Source organism: Panthera tigris, chromosome A3 (genome assembly GCF_018350195.1).
Source record: "Panthera tigris isolate Pti1 chromosome A3, P.tigris_Pti1_mat1.1, whole genome shotgun sequence".
In the NCBI taxonomy this organism is placed as follows: domain Eukaryota; kingdom Metazoa; phylum Chordata; class Mammalia; order Carnivora; family Felidae; genus Panthera; species Panthera tigris.
Genome location: NC_056662.1, coordinates 23,058,071 through 23,077,678, shown reverse-complemented (window position 1 = coordinate 23,077,678; position 19,608 = coordinate 23,058,071). Strand labels below are relative to the sequence as shown.

The following is a 19,608-nucleotide window of genomic DNA, read 5'->3' as shown; positions in this document are numbered from 1 at the left end:
TGTTGATGCTCTGTGATTGTAGGCCACCTCATCCCAGAAGGTGTCGAGGGGCAAGGGTCAGCCCATGGTGGAGGCCAACAGGTAGGTAACTTGGCAGCCTAGCCTGTTTCTATTATGTTCACCCCATGAGAATGGAGACTACTTAGATCACATCCCACTGAGCATCTGCAGAACAACTTAGGCCACAGAGTCAAGAGCAGAGAGTGGAGGAGGTCATTTCCAGGATGTTCCTGCTGCTCCTGAGAGGTCATTATCTAATCGTGCTGTTAATGATCTCAGGGATCTGGGTCTGGCCTCTGCCTTGCTCTAAAGATTGCACTGGTCTCATCCAGGGACAAGCAATGGTGGCAGGTCTGTCTGCGGGGGTCTGTGGCAGCGGAGGTGGGTGGGGGAGGTTTCCTAGGGGCCTAGGCATAATGAATTATAAAAGAGACTTTCTGTTTCTCAGCATCACCACATGCAGTGCACTCTTCTTGCAATATTATTCATCGAATTCTCTTAAAACCATATGATGAAGGTGCTACGGTCATTCCCACTCTTCAGATAAGGAAACTGACACCCAGAAGGTTAAGTAATTTTCTCTAGATCATACAGCTAGTGAGGGGATAGCATGGGATTTGGGATTCTGAGTCCAGAGCCCATGGTCTTGGCCTTTTGCACGGATATCCCGTAAGCAGAAGAAATAAGCACAAGGTTAGGAGTCAGCTGGTTTTTGAATCCCTACTCTCTGCTTACCATTTGGTTTTCCTGGGACAAGTTATTTTATCTGTCTGAATTTTCATCTTTCTCCATAAAGTGGGTACATGAACTCCTGCCTCTTAGGATTACTAAAATGAAGATGTGGGGCGGTGTCCGGCGTGTGGTAGGCGGTCAGTAAAGGCCTTTCACATTTGCCCCCCACCCCATTCCTGCTTCCCTTGATAAACCTGAGCCTCCTGCCACCCTGGAGTGCTCCCCACACGTGGTTCATAGCTCAGGCCCTTTTCACATGCTGCTCTGCCACCTGGCACTTGCTGTCTCTACCTGTTATTTCTTCCTTCACTTCCTTCTGGTCCTCCATCCTTCCCTCTTTCCCTGAGGATTCCAGGAAGATGGAGAAGAGTGAGGCTACAGGCCTACGCTTTGTTGATTGTCAGAACATCCCCTGAGTGGAGGCAGAATTCAGGGTAGAAAGCAGGCCCTGAGTATCCTGGAAGTGCAAATCCTTGCTGGAAAGTCCTCCATTTGTGTTCCATGGCTTTGAAAGGGTGTGCATGTGAAGTGTGTTTCTCTTCTTCTTTTTAAAAATATTTTTATACAGGGGCACCCGAGTGGCTTAGTTGGCTGGTGTCCAACTCTTGATTTCCGCAAAGGTCATGGTCTCGCGGTTCGTGAGTTCAAGCCCTACAAGGGCTCTGTGTCGACAGTGCGGAGCCTACTTGGGATTTGCTCTCTCCCTCTCTCTCTGCCCCTCTCCCACTTGCTCTCTCTCTTTCAAAATAAATAAAATTAAACTTTAAAAGATAAAAATAAAAATGTTTATTTATTTTGAGAGAGAGAGAGAGAGAGAGAGAGAGAGAGAATATGAATAAATGAATGAATCCCAAGCAGGTTCCATGCTGTCAGTGCAGACCCTGACATGGGGCTTGATCCCATGAAGCGTGAGATCATGACCTGAGCTGAAATCAAGAGTTAGATGCTTAATCCACTGAGCCACCCAGGCATCCCTGTTTCTCCTCTTTGGATCACCCCATTTCTGCATACTTTTCCAGTTCTTCCTATTTCCTTAGCTTTGTCTCTTAGTCTTTTACTCAGTTTTTTGTTTTCTGCCTGGTAATTTCTTTTTTATTAACTTTTTTTTTATTGTGGTAAAATACACATAGCATAAATTTATTATCTTAACCATTTTTAAGAGTACAGTTCAGCAGTGTTGAGTACATTCACACTGCTGTGTAATCATCACCACATCCATCTCCAGAACTTCTTTCTTGCAAAACTGAAACTCCGTACCCGCTAAACAATAACTCTCCATTCCTCTCTCCCCCTAGCACCTGGCAACCACCACTTTGCTTTCTGTCTCTGTGAATTTGACTACTGTATATACTTCATACAAATGGAATCAAACAGTATTTGTCTTTTTGTGTCTGGCTTATTTCACTTAGCATAATGTCTCCAAGGTCTGCCCGGGTTCTAGCATGTGTCAGAATTTCCTTACTTTTTAAGTCTGAAAAATATTTCATTGTATGTATATAACACATTTTGTTTACCCCTTCATCTGTTGTTGGATTCTTGTGTTGCTTCTACTTCTTGGTGGTTTTGAATAATGCTGTTATGAACACAGATGTACAAATATCTCTTCAAGAACGTGCTTTCAAGTCTTTTGTGTATCCTTGGAATTGCTGGATCATGTGGTTAGCACTTTTTTAAGCCACTATTTATTGTGTACCAGGAACTGGGTTAAACACTTGACCTATATTGCCTCATTTAATCCCTATGTCTAGTCTGTATCATAGGTAGAATGATCCCCCATTTGCAACTGAGAAAAATGAAGGCTCAGAGAGGTGAAGTCTTGTACTCGAAGTCTCCCAGCTCTGAAGCCTTGGAGACGCCGATTAGGTGCCGACCTGCTGCCAGAGTCCTTGACCATTATGCTGTACTGCCTCCCAGTGGCCTCTCTCTCTCTACCTGCCACATTTTCTGCTTCTGTTATGTAGCTCCTCTCATTCATAATCACACTGTCAGTCTCCCGCCTTGGATGTGTTCGCCCTCTCCGGAGACTTTGGGCAACCTGACTGAATAAAAGCCCTCCGACTGCTAGGAAGTTTTTGTGAGTTGGGGACCTGCAGAGAGAGACGTGTAATTTGCTTTCTAATCATAGTTCTCTGGACTTATACTTGCCTCTCTCCCAGTGGCGGACAGGGTCTCAGTCTGCATCACGTGGCTTGTGGACCCACGGAGAACTGCCCAGTGGATAGGGTCAGGTCTGGGGGCAGGGGCATTGTACTCCGCCCCTACCTGAGGGACAGTGTGGGAGGGGAGAGGGCACAGCCAGCCAGACTGGGATTCTCCTGGCTCACCAGTTTCCTAGCAACAACACAGAGGCAGACAATTGTATAGAAAGATGGAGACAGAGAGGCTTCTAAGTGGGTTCCAGTATGCTTGATTTTCCTGACCTTCAAAACTGTCAGAGCAAAATATTTCTAAGTTTGGGTGGTTTTACTGGTTTTCTAAGTTCAAGCCAGACTTAGAATTTGCATGCTCATGAGCCATCTTTCTGTTATCCTTTTTTCTTTAACTTTTTTTTTTATGGAAAATTTCAAACATGCAGAAAAGTTTGGAGAATAGTATAATGAACCTCCACGAACCCACTGCTCAGTTTTGACAATTACAGTCATAACCCAACTATCCACGAACGTGGAAGCTGAAACTTTTCGTCATTCACAGCACTAGCTCAGTGCATCATACATAGTAGTTGCTCAGTAAATAAATAGATGTTCTGGCTGATTACAAATCCTTTTCCCTCTCTGGGTCTCAGATTCCTCTTCTCCATGGTAAAGGGGTAAAGGGGTCGGACCAGGTGATTTATTCCTAAGAGATGCAGTGTGGTGCAGGGGTCAGGGTATACATTTTGGTGTCAGACACACTTGTGCAAATCCTTATGCTGCCATTCCTTAGCTAGGTGTCTTTAGGCAAGTTACATCTCAGTTTCCCCATCTGTAAAATGGGGATACTAGGTCCTGCTTCTCAGGGGTGGTTTTGATCACTGGATGAAGATAAAATAGCTGTTTTGTTGCTGGTACTTTTTTGATTGCTATTTTTTATATTCTGGTGGGAAGATTCCATGTACACACTTCAAAAGTACTAAAGTAAATTGGAATTGACTAGAATTCAAGGCCTAGGATGCAGCTTCTTCTTCTTCTTCTTCTTTTTTTTTTTTTTTGTCTCAGTCAGCAGATAGAAGCTTTAGAAAAGGACAGTGCAGCCAAAGCCAGTGCCCCAAATGTGGAGCCGGAGCAGGCCTAGAGTGGGCACCATGCAGCCTGATTCCATCAGCCACACAGGGGGTGCCAAAACCCCTGTGAGAGGAGCCTGCCAGCTGCCACCATCCTCAATGAAACGGGCCTGAGCTGAGAGCCCAGAGGTGGAGAGAGTGCGTGACAGGATGTCTTGTTGCTAGGAGACCTGAGGAGGCAGCAAGGACCCACTGCCAGAGCTGGGAGGGAGCGAAGGTCTGGTGTGGAGATGCAGGACATGTGGCTCTATATAGGCTTTTGTGGGGTCCTGGGCAGGGGATGGTGGTGCAGCAACTATGGGCTCGGCTGGAAGGAAGGGCTCTGTAGAATATGGCTCCTTAGAATTCAGACTCAGGATATCCTGTTTAATTCTTCCATTTTACTCCTTCTATGTGGAAGCCAGACCTGTGTCTGAATCCTAACTCACCATGTGACCTTTGGTAAGTGTTGTGCTGCTATACTTGCTGGGCCTCAGTTTCCTCATCTGTGTAATGGGTGTAGTAACACCCACCTTGTAAGCCATCGTGGGGGCTAAGTGAAATGTGTATAATAAAGTGCTCTGTAAAAAGGAAAACAAAATATAGTGAACGTTCACTACCACTCTTTAAATTTTTTTTTTTAACATTTATTTATTTTTGAGACAGAGAGAGACAGAGCATGAACGGGGGAGGGGCAGAGAGAGAGGGAGACACAGAATTGGAAGCAGGCTCCAGGCTCTGAGCCATCAGCCCAGAGCCCGACGCGAGGCTCGAACTCACAGACCGCGAGATCGTGACCTGAGCTGAAGTCGGACGCTCAACCGACTGAGCCACCCAGGCGCCCCTTTAAATTTTTTTTTTAATTCAAGTATAGTCGACACACAATGTTACATTAGTTTCAGGTATACAACATAGTCATTCAACTTCTCTATACCTTATGCTATGCTCACCACAAGTGGAACTAGCATCTGTCACCATAGGCTATTACAGTATCATTGACTGTATCCCCTATGCTGTGCCTTTTATTCCTATGACTTAATTCATTCCATAACTGGAAATCTATATCTCCCACTGGCCTTCACACATTTTGCACATCTCCCTCCCCCTGGTGACTGTCAGTTTGTTCTCGTGTTTATAGGTGTGATTCTCCTTTTTGTTTGTTTATTCATTTTTTTTTTTAGATTCCACATTTGAGTGAAATCATATGATATTTGTCTTTCTCAGTCTGACTTATTTCACTTAGCATGATGCCCTCTAGATCCATCCATATCGTTACAAACAGCACAATTTCATCCCTTTTTATGGCTGTGTAATATTCCATACATGCCACATCTTTTTTGGTTCATCTGTTGATGGACACTTAGGTTGCTTCCATATCTTGGCTTTTGTAAATCATGCTGAAATAAATGTAGGGATGCATGTATATTTTTGAATTAGTGTTTTCATTTTCAGTGGGTAAATACCCTGCAGTGGAATTACTGCATCATATGGTATTTCCATTTTTAACTTTTTGAAGAAATCTCTATGCTGTTTTCCACAGTGGCTGCAGCAGTGTATGTTCCCACTAACAGATTCACTACCACTCTTATCTTTATTGTAATACTTATTTCCCTATTGTAAAATGAGATGCGCTCTGTCTGTCTGGATGATATTCATGGACAGGGGTTCCTGGAGGAGGAGACTTTCACTTGTGGAGGCCTATGTCAGGACACCGTGGGGGATGGCTGGATGGGGCCCTCAATTAGTGACACTCCAGGGGCCAAATGGGGAGGGCATGGAAATTCAAAGCCAGAGGGAACCCATATGAGTGGTGGCTAAAGCGGTGGGGGCTCTAGCGAGATTCCAGAAAGGGCTGTAAATGGTTCAGGCCAGAACCTGTGAGTCAGGTGAGGGTAACGGGCCTTTCTCATTACATTTCTTATATAAATAATATATGTTCTCTCCCTCTCTCTCTCTCTCTCTCTCTCTCTCTCTCTCTCTCTCTCTCTCTCTCTCACACACACACACACACACACACACACACACACACGCACAAACACCAGAAAATAAGCAAGGAAGTAAAACAAAACCCAAATAAGCACAAAAGAAATAATTCCACTGTCATAAAACAACATCTGGGAACATTATTCTTTGTATGTTTCCTTCCAGTTTTTTTTCTATGCACACACATTTTATAGAAATTGGATCATATATTACACACTATTTTGTACCTGCTTGTTAAAATTTTGTATTATGTTATGAATATTTTGAATGTTATTACATACAATCATGTAGATCCATGACCTTGTGTTTTAACAACTGCATGGTATTTCAGGATAAGTATGTATCACTGTTTATATAAGGTAGCCACTCTTTTTGGACATTTCTTTTTTTTTAATTTTTTAATGTTTATTTTTGAGAGAAAGAGACAGACAGAGTGTGAGCAGGGGAGGGGCAGAGAGAGAGGAAAACACAGAATCTGAAGCAGTCTCCAGACTCTGAGCTGTCAGCACAGAGCCTGATGTGGGGCTTGAACTCATGAACTGCAAGATCATGACCTGAGCTGAAGTTGTATGCTTAAACAACTGAGCCACCCAGGTGCCCCTTTGGGCATTTCTATTAATTAGAATTCCTTCATTACTCTGGTATACAAGACAAGACTCTTGTGTACATAAAACATACATAAAAAATATACATAAAACCAAAAGCCAAAACCAAAAAATATACATAAATATAAATATACATAAAAACATACATAAAACATACATAAAAATATATGTACATATATATATAAAATGTTTTTATAGCTACATTTTCGTGTATATCCATTGTTCCCACAAGATAAATTTGTAGAAGGGGAATTTCTGGCTTAAAGTTATGTGCATTTTTAAAAATGTTATGTACACTTTTCAGGCTTATCATGCACTTTCCCAAAGTGTCCTCTAGAAACCGGTCGACAGCTGCATTGATACTGTTCAAGTCTGTCTGATTTACTGGGTGCTCATTGCCTTAATACCCCGACTGCAGTGGTGTGGGAGGTGGGAGGCTCACTCAGATGGACTGAGGAAGGGGAGAGGTATCAGTTGGCACTCTGAAGGGACTTTTACAGAGAGAGGCACCTTCATGGCCTCTTGGCCTGGTGCAGGCTGTCTGGTGCAGGCTATGTTGGTCAGGGGAGGCTGTGCTGGTCTGGGTTATTGGTCTGGCTCAGCTGCACTGGCTCAGGCTGGGCAGTCTTACCCCTGGTGTGATCCTGGGCTCAGCCTGGTGTGATCAGTGTGGTCACCAATCCAAGACATTCATCTAGAAGGTGGCGCAGCCTCTCTGGCCATGCTGACAGCCGTGTTACATTCACATAGTGGGTAGTGATTCGTCAGAGGCGGTGGTGGCAGCAGTAGCTCTGACAGAGTGGAACTGCTCTCACCCATCCTGTCACTTGGCCTCTAAAAATAACTCTTGCCTGTTCTGAGTGGAGTGACCGCACCAACGAGTGTCTGGAGGTGCAGCCACTTGGCTGTGGCTATGTGAGGGAGGGTACATGCATGCGTGTGTGTGTGTGTGTGTGTGTGTGTGTGTGTGTGTGTGTGTGTTGGGGGTGGGGGTGGCATCTGGGAGCCTCTTTAGTGGTTGGCATCTGAGCTGCGAGTTTGTGGTGGGGGAACGAGAGGCAGACGAGGCTCCTCCTTGTCTACCTTCTCCAGGCTAAGGACAATCTGTCTACTCTTTGGGAAGTGGCAGAGACAGCGGTGGGGGCAGGGGTTGTCTCTCAGGACTGTGTGCTCATTCCCTGCTGAATGGGGGGAGCAGGAAGGGGAAGGAGACTGGAGGCAATATGACGGGGTGGGGGGGAGGCAGGCTCTGGGAGGGATGCATAGCATTTAGCCCATCAACAATTGAATCCTATGAGATCCCATTTCAAATTTCATCATTTTGGTGAAGTTTTTTAACATAAGATTCCTTTAAATTAGATGCAAATACAGCTGACTTCTTATCATGGATGATTAGAGACCATCTAGCCAACATTTCTTAATCAAGTATCCATGAATACAGGGGGTAATCAATGCATGGGCTTCATGAGGTCCCTTGATGCCTGAAGTAATAATTGTGTGTGGTGTGTGTGTGTGTGTGTGTGTGTGTGATGTGTGTGCTTGCATGTTCATGTGCATAATGTGTGTGTGTTTAGATGTGTATCCATGTGCATTTTTCTGGGGAGAAGCTCTACAATATTCATTGCATTTTCAAAGAAAACCATGACCCATAAAAGGTTAAGAACCATGATAGGCTGACCACCACCCGCGCCCCCCCCCCCCCCCCATTATAGGTGAAGAAATTGAATCTAGAGAGGAAAATGGCTGCCTGAGATTCACTGCCAAGATCAGAATCCAGGTTTGTTGACATCATCTACACCTGGCTGGTTCCCTGAGTTAGGATTCAGCTACCTGCAGTAGGCAGAACCCCAGGTACTGTTTCCCATGCCCTTTTGGCTGCACTGCACTGGATCAACTGAACAGGCTTGAAGCTTTCAGTGGCAGTGGGCAGCTGGGCGCTCACCTCCAGACATTCCTACTCCAGGTAGTCTTGGAGGAGGGGAAGACTCACGGGGCATCTTCTGACTTGCTCCCTTCTACGGCATCTTGGCTCAAGACGTTAAATCTTCCTCTTATGCCTTGACACAGGCAGGGCTTTTGCCTTCTGAGAGAGGAATTGACACTTTTGGCCTGGAGAAAAGTAACTGGTGCTATGGGGGAGTGGGCCGAGTAATATTACATGACAGACAGGCAGGAGGTCATAGCTCATGGTAGGAAACAGATGCTGTTCCATTGTATATGGGAAGAATTCAACTTTGTGCTATAGGAGTTTAGATGAAGTGGCACATGAGGATTAAAAATGATAATTAACATTCATTGACCACTTACTATGTGCCAATCACGCTTCTAAGAAATGTGCATGTATTAACTTCTTTGATCTTTGTAAAAACCGCATAGGGTTACTATAAGTAAACTGAGGCCAGAGAGATTAAGCACAGCTAGTAAATGTCCAAGATAGGACATGGAGTCACATCTTCTGACTCCAGAGTGTAGAGTCACTTTGGAACCAGCATGGGCCCCTAGCCTCTTTTCTGGCAGATCTGACACCTGAGTGTACATCAGAACCATAAAGGGATGGTCAAAATGCAGGTTGCTGCTCTGAGACCCCCAAGTTTCTGACTCAGGGGTGGGGCCTGAGGATTTGCACACTAAGGAATTCTCAGATGATGATGCTATTCCAGAGACCATGCTTTGAGGACCACTGCTCTCTGCTTTCCTGACTACTGAGAGGAAGAGGTGCATAGAGGGAAGGGAAGTGGTCATTGATCTTGCCCCTTAGCCCACCACCAGACCCAGGCCTCTCCTACTCTCCAGTCACCTACTCCTCACCTAGGACAAATTTATCTCCCTAAAGCCCAGCTCTGATCATGTCATGCCTCCACTCAAAGTCTTCTGGATTCTTCTCTGCCATGTGTACCATCACCATCCAGTAGAACTATCTACAGGGGTGGAAATGGTCTACATCTGCACTGTCCAATATGGTAACCACTAACCACATGTGGCTATGAATTTTATATTTTTTCCATTTTAATTAATTTAAATTTAAATAGTCACATGTAGCTAGTTGCTGGACAGTGCAGGAACCCACTTAGTATGTCATTCAAGGCTTTCACTGGTACCACATGCCTTTCCAGCCCCAGCCTCAGCCTTCAACATCCCCAGCTCAGGGCCATTCGAGGCCCGTTTCTTGGGTCTATCCTGTACTCCCCAGCCCCATGCCTTGTTTTATGCTATCTTCTCTGTTTAGACTGCCCTTATGCCCTGCTTTTAATGCTCAGCCCAAATGCTACCTTTGCCTTGAAACCTTTTTTAAAAAATGTTTATTTATTTATGTATTTTTGAGAGAGAGAGAGAGAGAGAGACAGAGACAGAGACACAGAGAGAGAACGAGCATGGGAGGGGCAGAGAGAGAGAGAGAGAGGAGAGAGAGAATCCCAAGCAGGCTCCGCACTATTAGCGCAGATCCCAACATGGGACTCAGACTTATAAACCTTGAGATCATGACCTGACCTGAGCTGAAATCAAGAGGTGGACACTTAAGGGGCTTCTGGGTGGCTGAGTTGGTTAAACGTCCGACTTCGGCTTAGGTCATGATCTCACTGTTCATGAGTTCTAGCCCCACGTCAGGCTCTGTGCTGACAGCTCAGAGCCTGGAGCCTGCTTCGGATTCTGTGTCTCCCTCTCTCTCTGTCCTTTCCCCACTCATACTGTCTCTCTCTGCCTCTCAAAAAATGAATAAATGCTAAAAAAAAAAAATCTTAAAAAAAAAAAGAGTTGGACATTTAACCAACTGAGCCACTCAGGTGCCCCTGCCTCGAAACCTTTGACACTGCCCATCCCCCAATCTCTTTCTCCTCTTAACTCCAAACACTTCATCCTTTTCCTACAGCCCTTAGTACTTTTTACCTTCTATTGCATTTGGCTGGTGTAGGTGTTTTCTGTCTCTTTTGAAACCATGAGTTTTCCGAGAGCATGCCTGTTTGCTAGTGAGCTCTCATTGCCTAGCTCAGATACCTCTAGGCACAGAGAGGAGCTCACTAAATCCCACAAACCTTTGTCCTGGTGCACTGGGGAAACAGAGATGGATAACGTGCCCTTCCTGTCCTCCAGCTGCTCATAGGCTCTCACGAGAATCTGATTCATGCCCAGAGAACCATTGAAGCCAATGGTTATTTTGGGCAGGAAGATAAAAGCCACAGAGGGCCGAGTTGGCGAGGGGAGTCCGGCAGGAGCCACCTAAGCAGAAGGCTGTGTTTATACACACAGAAGGCTTCTCTGCCTAGCCTGGACTGGTACAAGGAGATGGGAACATCCAAACATCATTGCCTGGCTGCCTTATGAAGCTGGGGATTAACCAGTGATGCAGTGTGACTGGTGTAGTTGTCTGATCCCTGCATATGGGTGGATGAGGAGAAGATGGCAAAGACTACAGAGCAGTGCCAACCAGCTTCTCGAAGTACAATGGTGGCTGGGTGGCACCTGGGCCAGGAATATGAGCACAAGAAAATGTCCATTGTGGTCTGAGCAATGGGTGGCAGGTGAAATTCTGCTTGGCCTGGTGTGGTGGTTTAGAGATCTTCAGAAGAGTCCCAGTTGAAATCAAAAGATGGTTGAAAATTAAGAAGAGAGAGAGAGAGAGAGAGAATCTTTCTAGCTTCAGAATCTAGTACTAAGAGTATTCTACATCCTGAAAATCTCTAGCATATATTCATCTCTGTGACAAAAACCTTTTTTTTTTTTAGTTTATTTATTTATTTTGAGAGGGAGAGCACAAGCAAGGGAGGGGCAGAAAGAGAGGGAGAGAACCCCAGGTAGGCTCTGCACTGTCAGGGCCTGACGTGGGGCTCAAACTCACTAACTGTGAGATCATGACCTAAGCAAGCTGAAACCATGAGTCCAACACTTAACCGACTGAGCTACCCAGGTGCCCGGACAAAAACCTTTTTTTATTTTTATTTTTTATTTTATTTTATTTTATTTTAATTTTTTAAAATGTTTATCTATTTTTGAGAGAGAGTGAGACAGAGAGACAGAGCGCAAGCAGGGAAGAGGCAGAGAGAGAGGGAGATACAGAATCTGAAGCAGGGCTCCAGGCTCTGAGCTGTCAGCACAAAGCCCAATGTGGGGCTCAAACCCATGGACCGTGAGATCATGACCTGAGCCGAAGTCGGACCCCCTGCCCAGGCGCCCCAGGACAAAAACCTTTTTTAAGAGTAAAACTTTATTGAAGTTATAATATAAATGCAGAAAAGTACACCGATTGTAAGTTTACACATACTTGTGTAACTATAGTCTAGACAAGAACTAAAATATGGCCAGCATCTCCACAGTGAATTTGTGATAAACCAAATGTATGCAGGATTAGTGATGGAAAAACACAGGCTTTGGAGTCAGGCATGCCTGGGATTGAATCCTGCCCCCCGCCCCCTTCGCACTAGCAGTGTGACCTTGGTTCAGTGACTTCATTGCTCTGAGCTTCAGTTTCCTCCCCCTGTAAAATCAAGGAGCATATATAACCTCTGCCTTACAGGGCAGTAAGAGATTAAAAACTGAAAATGTACCCAAATTGCTAGGCACAGTGCCAGTAAGTAGTGGGGACTCAGCTGCTCTCCATGATGATGATGTTGATTGATGGTGTCACTGCAGCATCTTCTGGCACATGGGACCGCAGACACATTTTCACTTTCCTCCCTTTGCCTCTCTCTGTTCCCAGCCTCTGTACGATACTCTCCAAGGTCTCTTCTGACTGTGAGGAATCTGTGATGCTCTGATGATGCAAACCTCAGCTGACACCTCAGGCACCTGATGGGAGGCTGGGTGGACAGATATCTATATCCAGTGGGACCATAGCCAGATCTTTCATGTTTAGGCCCCTGGAGTGTGGCTTTCAGACTCCTGGTCAAAGGCTGATTTCCCAGAGGTGGTTGGAGTCTGGGGCTCCATTAATGGAGCTGAGGTGGCATTGGGGTCAGCAGAACTCAGCTTCAAGAGTGTCTGTCCTGGCATCCTGGTGAATTCTTACTCCTAGCCTCTGGCTCTGGGAGTGAGGATGGCCCAAAGGACACACAGCATACACATATTAAGAGCTGGGCCCTCATGGGATGAAGGTTGAAAGTGACCCTGCCACCAGGTTCAATGGCAGTTGCAGGGACCCCTGCAGACAGGCATTAAGACCCTTCACTTTATGAGACCCAGGGCTGGAGGCAGAGTGTGGGAGGGAGCAGCCCAGAAGTTCCTTCCAGCTGGAAGGGGTTGTTGCCAAGAGGAGGCAACCAGGAAGGACTTCCTGGAGGATGCCTGGATGAATGACCATGGGAAAAGGAGGAAGGGTCTCCCCGGTGGAGGAAAGAACGTGTGCAGAAGCAGAGGCAGGGCTGGCTGCCATGCCCTGGGAACCTGGGACCATTCATTTTGACAGCTCCCGAGGATGAGGCTGAAGAGCCAGGTGAGATCAGGCTGTGAACAGTCTGGAGAGTCAGACTGAGGTGTTTGACTTGCTTTATCAGAGAATGGGGGACCACCGAAGTTTCCTCCATTGAGGAAGCAGAGCAGGACAGCTCCTAGAGATTTGCTCGGTGGAGACTAGCATGTGCACATTTGTCCAGACCTGCATTGTTTTGGGCCAATGGTGGCAGCCAAATGTCCAAGCCACTTGAGTGGGCTATGAGGGCCCCTAGGATGCCCAGACCTGTGCAGAGGCCTGGCTGTGGGTTCAGAAGAGGGAGAGGAGGGGAAAAAGGAGGAGAAGGCAGAGGGGGAAAGGGGGAGGTAAGACTCCCACCTTTGCCAAACTGCAGTCTTGTTGGAGAAGCCAGAAAGCCTCATGGCAACTGAGCTCTGAATTCAGAAGTGGAGACAAGAGATGTGGGGTCTAGCAGACCAGAGGAGGAGCAGGCTGGGTAGAGCACAGGTGGAGGAAGCAGGCAGGGTGAACTTCCTGGAGGGGAGGCAACCTTTGGAGGCTTTGGAGAGACTGAGGGTACCGCAGGGCACGCTCAGCCCTTTGTGGGTATTCTCTCATGTCTTCCTAGGAGCTCTAAGAGGTGGTACCAGTATTATCCCCATTCTACAGAGGTGGGAACTAAGGCTCAGGGAGATTAAGGCCTTGCTCAGGGCCACACAGCTCCTGTACAAATTAATGAACCTCCCCCATCCCTGCCTCCGGCCCCCTCCCCAAAGGTAGCTATTGCCCTCACACTCTTCAGCAACACCACACTAGGTATAGAAAAATGCTTTGTACTGTGTGACCCCCCCTCCCCCCCCCCCCCCCCCCGAAGCAGCTTGGTCATCGTTCCACGCTAGAGTATGTCCTAATGTGGGAGTGTGAGGCTCCCACGGTCTGGGCTGGGAGGTTCCAGGGGAGGGGATCCCTAGGGACTGCAGTGCTTCTGGAGACTTCCTGGAGGAGACTGAAGGGGCATCTGGGAGGGAGAAGTCCCTGCCAGGTGAGTGCTGCTGCCTGTCCACGCTGCCTGTTCTCTACACCCAGATGCAGCCACCCCTCAGTGCCTTCCAGAGAGTTCTAAGGACCAGTGAGAACAGCCTTCTCAGGGAGATTGTCCCAGGCCTGTGGGTCACGCTGCTCTGGGAAGTTTGGCTCTGGTAGCTTCCTCCTGAGACCAAGACCAGCCTAGCTCTCAACTGCCTGGGGCTGCAGCTCAGCCTACCCAGGCCCTCCAGCTCTCTGGGACCAAAGCCAGATGCCCTGCAGCATTCTTGCCCTGGAATACCCTCCTAGCCAGGACCTTGCCCTTAACCTCTCTCAGTTTAGGCATCCCCTTCTCCAGGAAGCCTTTTCTGAGCCCCACAGGCTGGGTTAGGACTTCAGATTATCTATACCCTTGCTGACTAAAGGAAATGTAATGTGAGCCACATGGGATTTACAATTTCCTACTGGCCACATGGAAAAAAAAAAGCAAAAAGAAACCAATGAAATATTCAAATAATATATTTCATTAACTCAATACATCTAAGATATCATCACTTCAATACAGAAATTATGAGATATATTACACTCTTTTTAAATTAAATTTTCGATGTCCAGTATGTACTTTACAACACATCTCAATCTGGTATCAGTCACATTTCAAGTACTCAAGAGCCACATGTGGCTAGTGGCTACCATAGTGGCCAACACAGTTGTAGAGGCGGGGAAAGGGCATAAGGAGTGACACTCAGGGTTTGGCATCAGACAGACGTGGCTCTGCCATTTATTAGCTGGGTGAGCTTTGGAAAGTCATTAACCCCTTTGGGCCTCACTTTAGCTGTGAAAGGAGTTAATAGTTTTGATGTTGGAGAATTATTGGGAGCATTAAATAAATGAATGTATGTCTGGTGTCAGGGACAGAGTAAGTGCTCAGAAAATGGTCGTGATTCATCTTACAGTACCCTCTGATGTACGGGCTTATGTGCCATTCTCTGCCACTGGACTGACTGTAAAGCCAAGGACAGAGCCTACCCAATTCCTCTAGCCTGCCCTGAGCCCAAGGCCCGGCTCATTATGAACAGCACTGCTTGCTGAATGAAAGATTAAATCCTTGGGCGAGGAGTCCTCACCACCCACCCTGCCCACCCAGGAACCAAGGGGCCCCTGGTGGCTGGGAATCACAAGACCATGGACTGCCTGGGGTGACCTTGGCAGAGGCCACTGAAGATAAAAGAGGGAGTGGGAGGGGCCCTGCTTGAAGGGTTTTGTTTCTTCTCTGCCCCACCAGTGGCCTTGGGGGTCTGTGGCTGACCCATGTGCTTTGCCTTCTCAGCCAATGGAGCCAGTCACTTCTATCCTTCTCCTGGATTTCCTGTATCCTGGCACTTTTACATCAAGTTCCCCTGAGTTAAAATTTAAGAGAAAAGAATTTCTTCTGCCTTCTAGGCAGACCAGAGAGGGGTTGAGTGGTCCTTCTTTCTCTTCTGCCAGCATTTGCTGATCTCCCGTCACAGCAACCCAGTAACAGAGATAGGACAGGAATAATTCCTCCCATTTTACAGATGAGAAAACAAGCTCAGAGAGGTCAAATAATCTCCCCAAGTGGTAGATAGTGGTAGAATCAGGGCTGGAAGCAGAATTCAGAGCTATGGGAACTGAAAAGACCCTCTTCACTGAGTGGATTCCTCTTTATCCACTTAGGCTCCTAGCATTTCTCTATGGGTGCTTTCATGAGATGTAGTCATGTTGGGTCCTGTTCCTGTGCCTCAGTTTCCCTGCCTAGGGAATGAAGGCAGCAAAGTAACTGAAGTATTAATTTCAACTGATGCCTGTAAAGGGCCATGTGTTCTTCAGAATGCCCCCAGCCCACCCCCCGGCCAGATTTCTCTGGAAAATGCTATTATGGGTAAAGTGAAAAGTGGTCTAGAGAGCTAGTATGACTGAGCAACTATAACCTTGGACAGGTCGCTCACCACTCTGGACCTCAGCCTGCCTATTTATAAAATGCGGATGATATTATCTCACAAGATGTTGTGAAGATTGTACACAAAAGTACTTTGCAAACTGGAATGTCCTAATAGAAATGTCAGTCAACAATAATAATAGAAGTAGAAATAATGATAATAATGAAGATGCGCACCTTTCTGTGTGGTCCCACTGACCTGGAAGGAATTGGGCCTTTTGGGTATAAATCCAGAATGATGTCTGGGAATGGCCTGTCTTGGCCTTTGGAATGTAGCTTGGATTCTTCTGGGAAAGTGAGAAGCTCCCATCTAGCTGAGGAGGGTGGGAAAGTGGCTCTGACCCAGGGGGGAGGGGGTGGGGAGGAAGGGAGGGGAGGAGGGGGGTCCCGAGAAGGAGAGTGAACTAGGAGGCTCTGTGCTCTGTCCTGCCCACAGGGGCCCAGGGTTGGGAAGGTCAGTGAACAGAAGAGGCTCAGAGTCAATCCAGAACGAAAGTACTAGCCTGCAGGAGCCAAGGATCTTTAGCAGATGTGCCTAAAAAACAGTAAGTTCATCTGGTGTAATTCCTAAGTTTTACTGATCCTCTCACTCATTCATTTGAATAAATGCATAGTGAACTGAACTGAAACAAAGCATCCCCAGTGGCAAAGTAACTTGCCCAAGGCCATGCCCCTGAAGCCCAGGGGAGTTCCTGGGAGGAATTTGGGAAGCTGGGGGAATGAAAAGTCCAAAGGCAAAAGAGGACATCTGAAAGGAAGTCTGCTCAGTGGGGCTCCGGTCCTTCTGTGAATTGGCCCTGGCCTGATTTGTCCATCTTCCCGGCGCCTGTCTAGAGCAGGGGCACGTTCTCTAGGACTGGGAGGAACTGGCTTCCTTCTGTCTGCTCTCTGCCCACTCCTAAGCCTAGTGGGCAGCAGGGAGAGCGAAGGGACAGGAAGCTGTGTCTTGGGAATATCTAGTGAAGGAGTTTGTCATGTTTAAAGTTTGTTTTTGGTGTTTTTTTTTTAACATTTATTTTTGAGAGACAGAGACTGAGTGTGAGCGGGGGAGGGGGCAGAGTGAGAGGGAGACAGAGAATCTGAAGCAGGCTCCAGGCTCTGAGCTGTCAGCACAGAGCCTGATGTGGGGCTCGAACTCATGAACTCCGAGATCATGACCTGAGCTGAAGTCGGACACTTAACCGACTGAGCCACCTAGGCGCCCCAGGAGTTTGTCATGTTTAAGTTGGAGAAGAAAAGACTTGGTGTGGGGGTAGAAAAAAAGGGACACAATTGCTATCTTGAGTTCTCTGAAAGGTGCTGGGCAGAAGGCATGGCTTCATTCTGTGGAGGCCCTAGGGGTGATTAGGACCTAGGGTGGAAGGTCACCATGATGGAGCAGCCACTTCTGGTGGGAGAAGTGGAAGGAGGAAGTTGCTTGTCCCTGAGTGTGCAAGTAGAGGCTGATGCTGGTGAGTTGACACTGGAGGACACAATCCACTGGTGAAGCTGACACTGAGGGAACTGCAGCTTAGGGGGACAGATGGCTTGGCTGCATGTCTGGGCTGTCTCCCAGCTTTGGGCCTCTGTAGTTTCCAGTGTGATGGAGTCTGGGGTGACTAGAATACTGGCTGGCACACACTAGGCACTCAGGAATTATTTGAAGAAGGAAAAATAGATATGTATGCCTGGGGGGCGGTTAGGGAGTAGGGGTCATGTGGGCTGCAAATGTGGACCATGGGCAGAAGTCTTTGGAGATCATGTTGGGAATCACCCACCGTCTTCCCTGGGGCTTCCCCCATGAGATGGGACCCTAGAGATGAGTACTTCCAACTTTCTTTGATTGTTTGCAAACTGGGGCCCAGAGTGGGAGAACAACTTGCCCAAAACTACTGGTCAAGACAGTGGCAGAGTGACTTCCCTCTGCCATTTGAGGTCCTGGCCTATGGACCAAAGGAGTTGGGCGGTGTGGTAGTTGGGACCAGCTTTTTGAGTTAGTGCTGCTGGAGAGGAGGAACAGGGTTTCACTTGGTTTTGAGTTATCTCAGTGCCACAGACCCCTTGGCCACCCTCACCACTTTCCTGGAGCCTCACACAAATCCAGAAAAAAAACCCCACATTTTTACACGGGCCCAGCCCCCAGTTATACTTAGGGTCACTGCCACCAAACCACATATGGACAAATGCACACATACACACACTCAGAGACACACAGGATCCCAGGAGACTGCACATACCTCCTCCCGGATGGGGGAGGAGCCCTGTGTCCCACGGAGGTTGTGCTGCTGGGGAGATGAGGGTATCCGGCTCTGCTTGGTGGGCTGGGAGGCCCACTGAGGCTGAGTCACCCCTTCTGAGTCAGGGATCCTCCCTCCTTCTCCCCTCCCCCTCCCTCTGTCCCCGCTAGGCTCCCAAGAGGGGTTGGCCCAGAGAGGAGGGCCCAGGCTGGTGGGGGGAGGGGGGGGCGGGGACGCAAGAGTTGGCTCCGTGGCTCCACCGCGGTCCCGCAGTGGTCTGGGAACTGCCGGTGGCAGCGCCAGAGAGGAGGTGGCCTGGGAGCCTGAGAGAGAGACAGAAGGGAGAAGGAGAAGGAGGCTGGCAGAGAGGAGGCGGAGGCAGGGGCAGGGCCGCCGGAGGGAGCAGGCAGGCGCGCGCGGCGGCCGCCCCTGGACTGGGCGCGGAGGCCGGGCGGGGGCGGGGGCTGGCCGCGCGTCGGGCGCCAGGCCCGGGGCTGTGGGCACAGTGCCCAGCCCCCGGCGCACGCCGAGCCGCCGCCGCCGCCGCCGCCGCTGCAGTCGGCATCCATCAGCGGGCGGGGGTGTCGCGGAACAGGCTGCTCCGCAGAGCCCGCCGTGGCCCCGCGCGCCCGCCCCGCCCCGCGGCCTGCCGGCCCCGCAGGAGCCGACGGGGCGCCCCCCGCCCAGCCTGCTCGAGATGGGGACCCCTGGGCTCAGGTAGGCATGAGGGGGGATCAGGTGGCACGGCAGGCTGGGGACTCAGTGCATGTAGGCCCAGCCTGCAGCCCTAGGGAGGACTGGGGGCGAGACCGGGAGGAACTGAGTTTGCAGGCTGTTGGCCCCCTGGCCAGTGTGGGGGAGGTTCTTGCTGTTCCTCCTTACCTCCGGGTCTGCAGCCTCCCCAAGGCCTGAAGAGAGAGGTGGGCAGGCTGTGGGTTGGTGGTTACTGTTGGGATGCAGGGCTGGTGGGTGCTAGGCCCCCTAGCTGGGCCACTCTGTTCTCGGAGACCATTCTTGCCGCTTCTGTGGAGGCCCCGGGGCTACTGGGTCTCTGCGTCCCAGCCTCAGATGCTGCAGGCCAGTCTCTTGGTTGGAGGCTGAGGTACTGGGCAGCTGCTGCCCTCTTCCTCACCTTCTGGTTATAGACCTTTCTCCACTCTGGGCTCACTTCCCACCCCATCTCCCCTCCAAGTCTCCCAAAACTGGGCAGATGGATCTTAGTCCTGGACCTCTGTGGTTCTGGCTTGGTATTGTTCTGGCCAGAGTCTGCCCCCACCAATTAGAGGGAGAGGACTTGTGGGTCCCAGTTGTGTCTTGCACCTTTGTGCTTAGGAATGTCCAAGGGCCTAAGAAACCAGGGTCTTGGGGACAGGTATGAGGTGGGGGTGGGGGGAGGAGGATGAGTGACTACAGCCGCCAGGGTACTTACCAGGTGCTGAGGCCACTGCTTGGCAGAGCTATGGCCC

General features: G+C 48.6%; 1 protein-coding gene across 12 annotated transcripts in view; it reads left to right on the top strand.

The window, feature by feature from the left end:
• EPB41L1 (erythrocyte membrane protein band 4.1 like 1) overlaps nucleotides 1-19,608 on the top strand; it is a 152,530-nt gene that overhangs the window by 64,252 nt on the left and 68,670 nt on the right. For 8 of the 12 annotated variants that reach the window (XM_042980482.1, XM_042980484.1, XM_042980489.1 and 5 more), the window contains one exon: nucleotides 16,363-16,471. The exons of 3 other annotated variants lie outside the window; for them this stretch is intronic. In XM_042980482.1, the coding sequence (XP_042836416.1) occupies nucleotides 16,456-16,471 (16 nt within the window). In that variant the 5' untranslated portion in view covers nucleotides 16,363-16,455. Of the gene's footprint in view, nucleotides 1-16,362; nucleotides 16,472-18,775; nucleotides 18,860-19,608 lie in introns of those variants that run through there. One more of the 12 variants, XM_042980488.1, reaches the window with a different exon arrangement.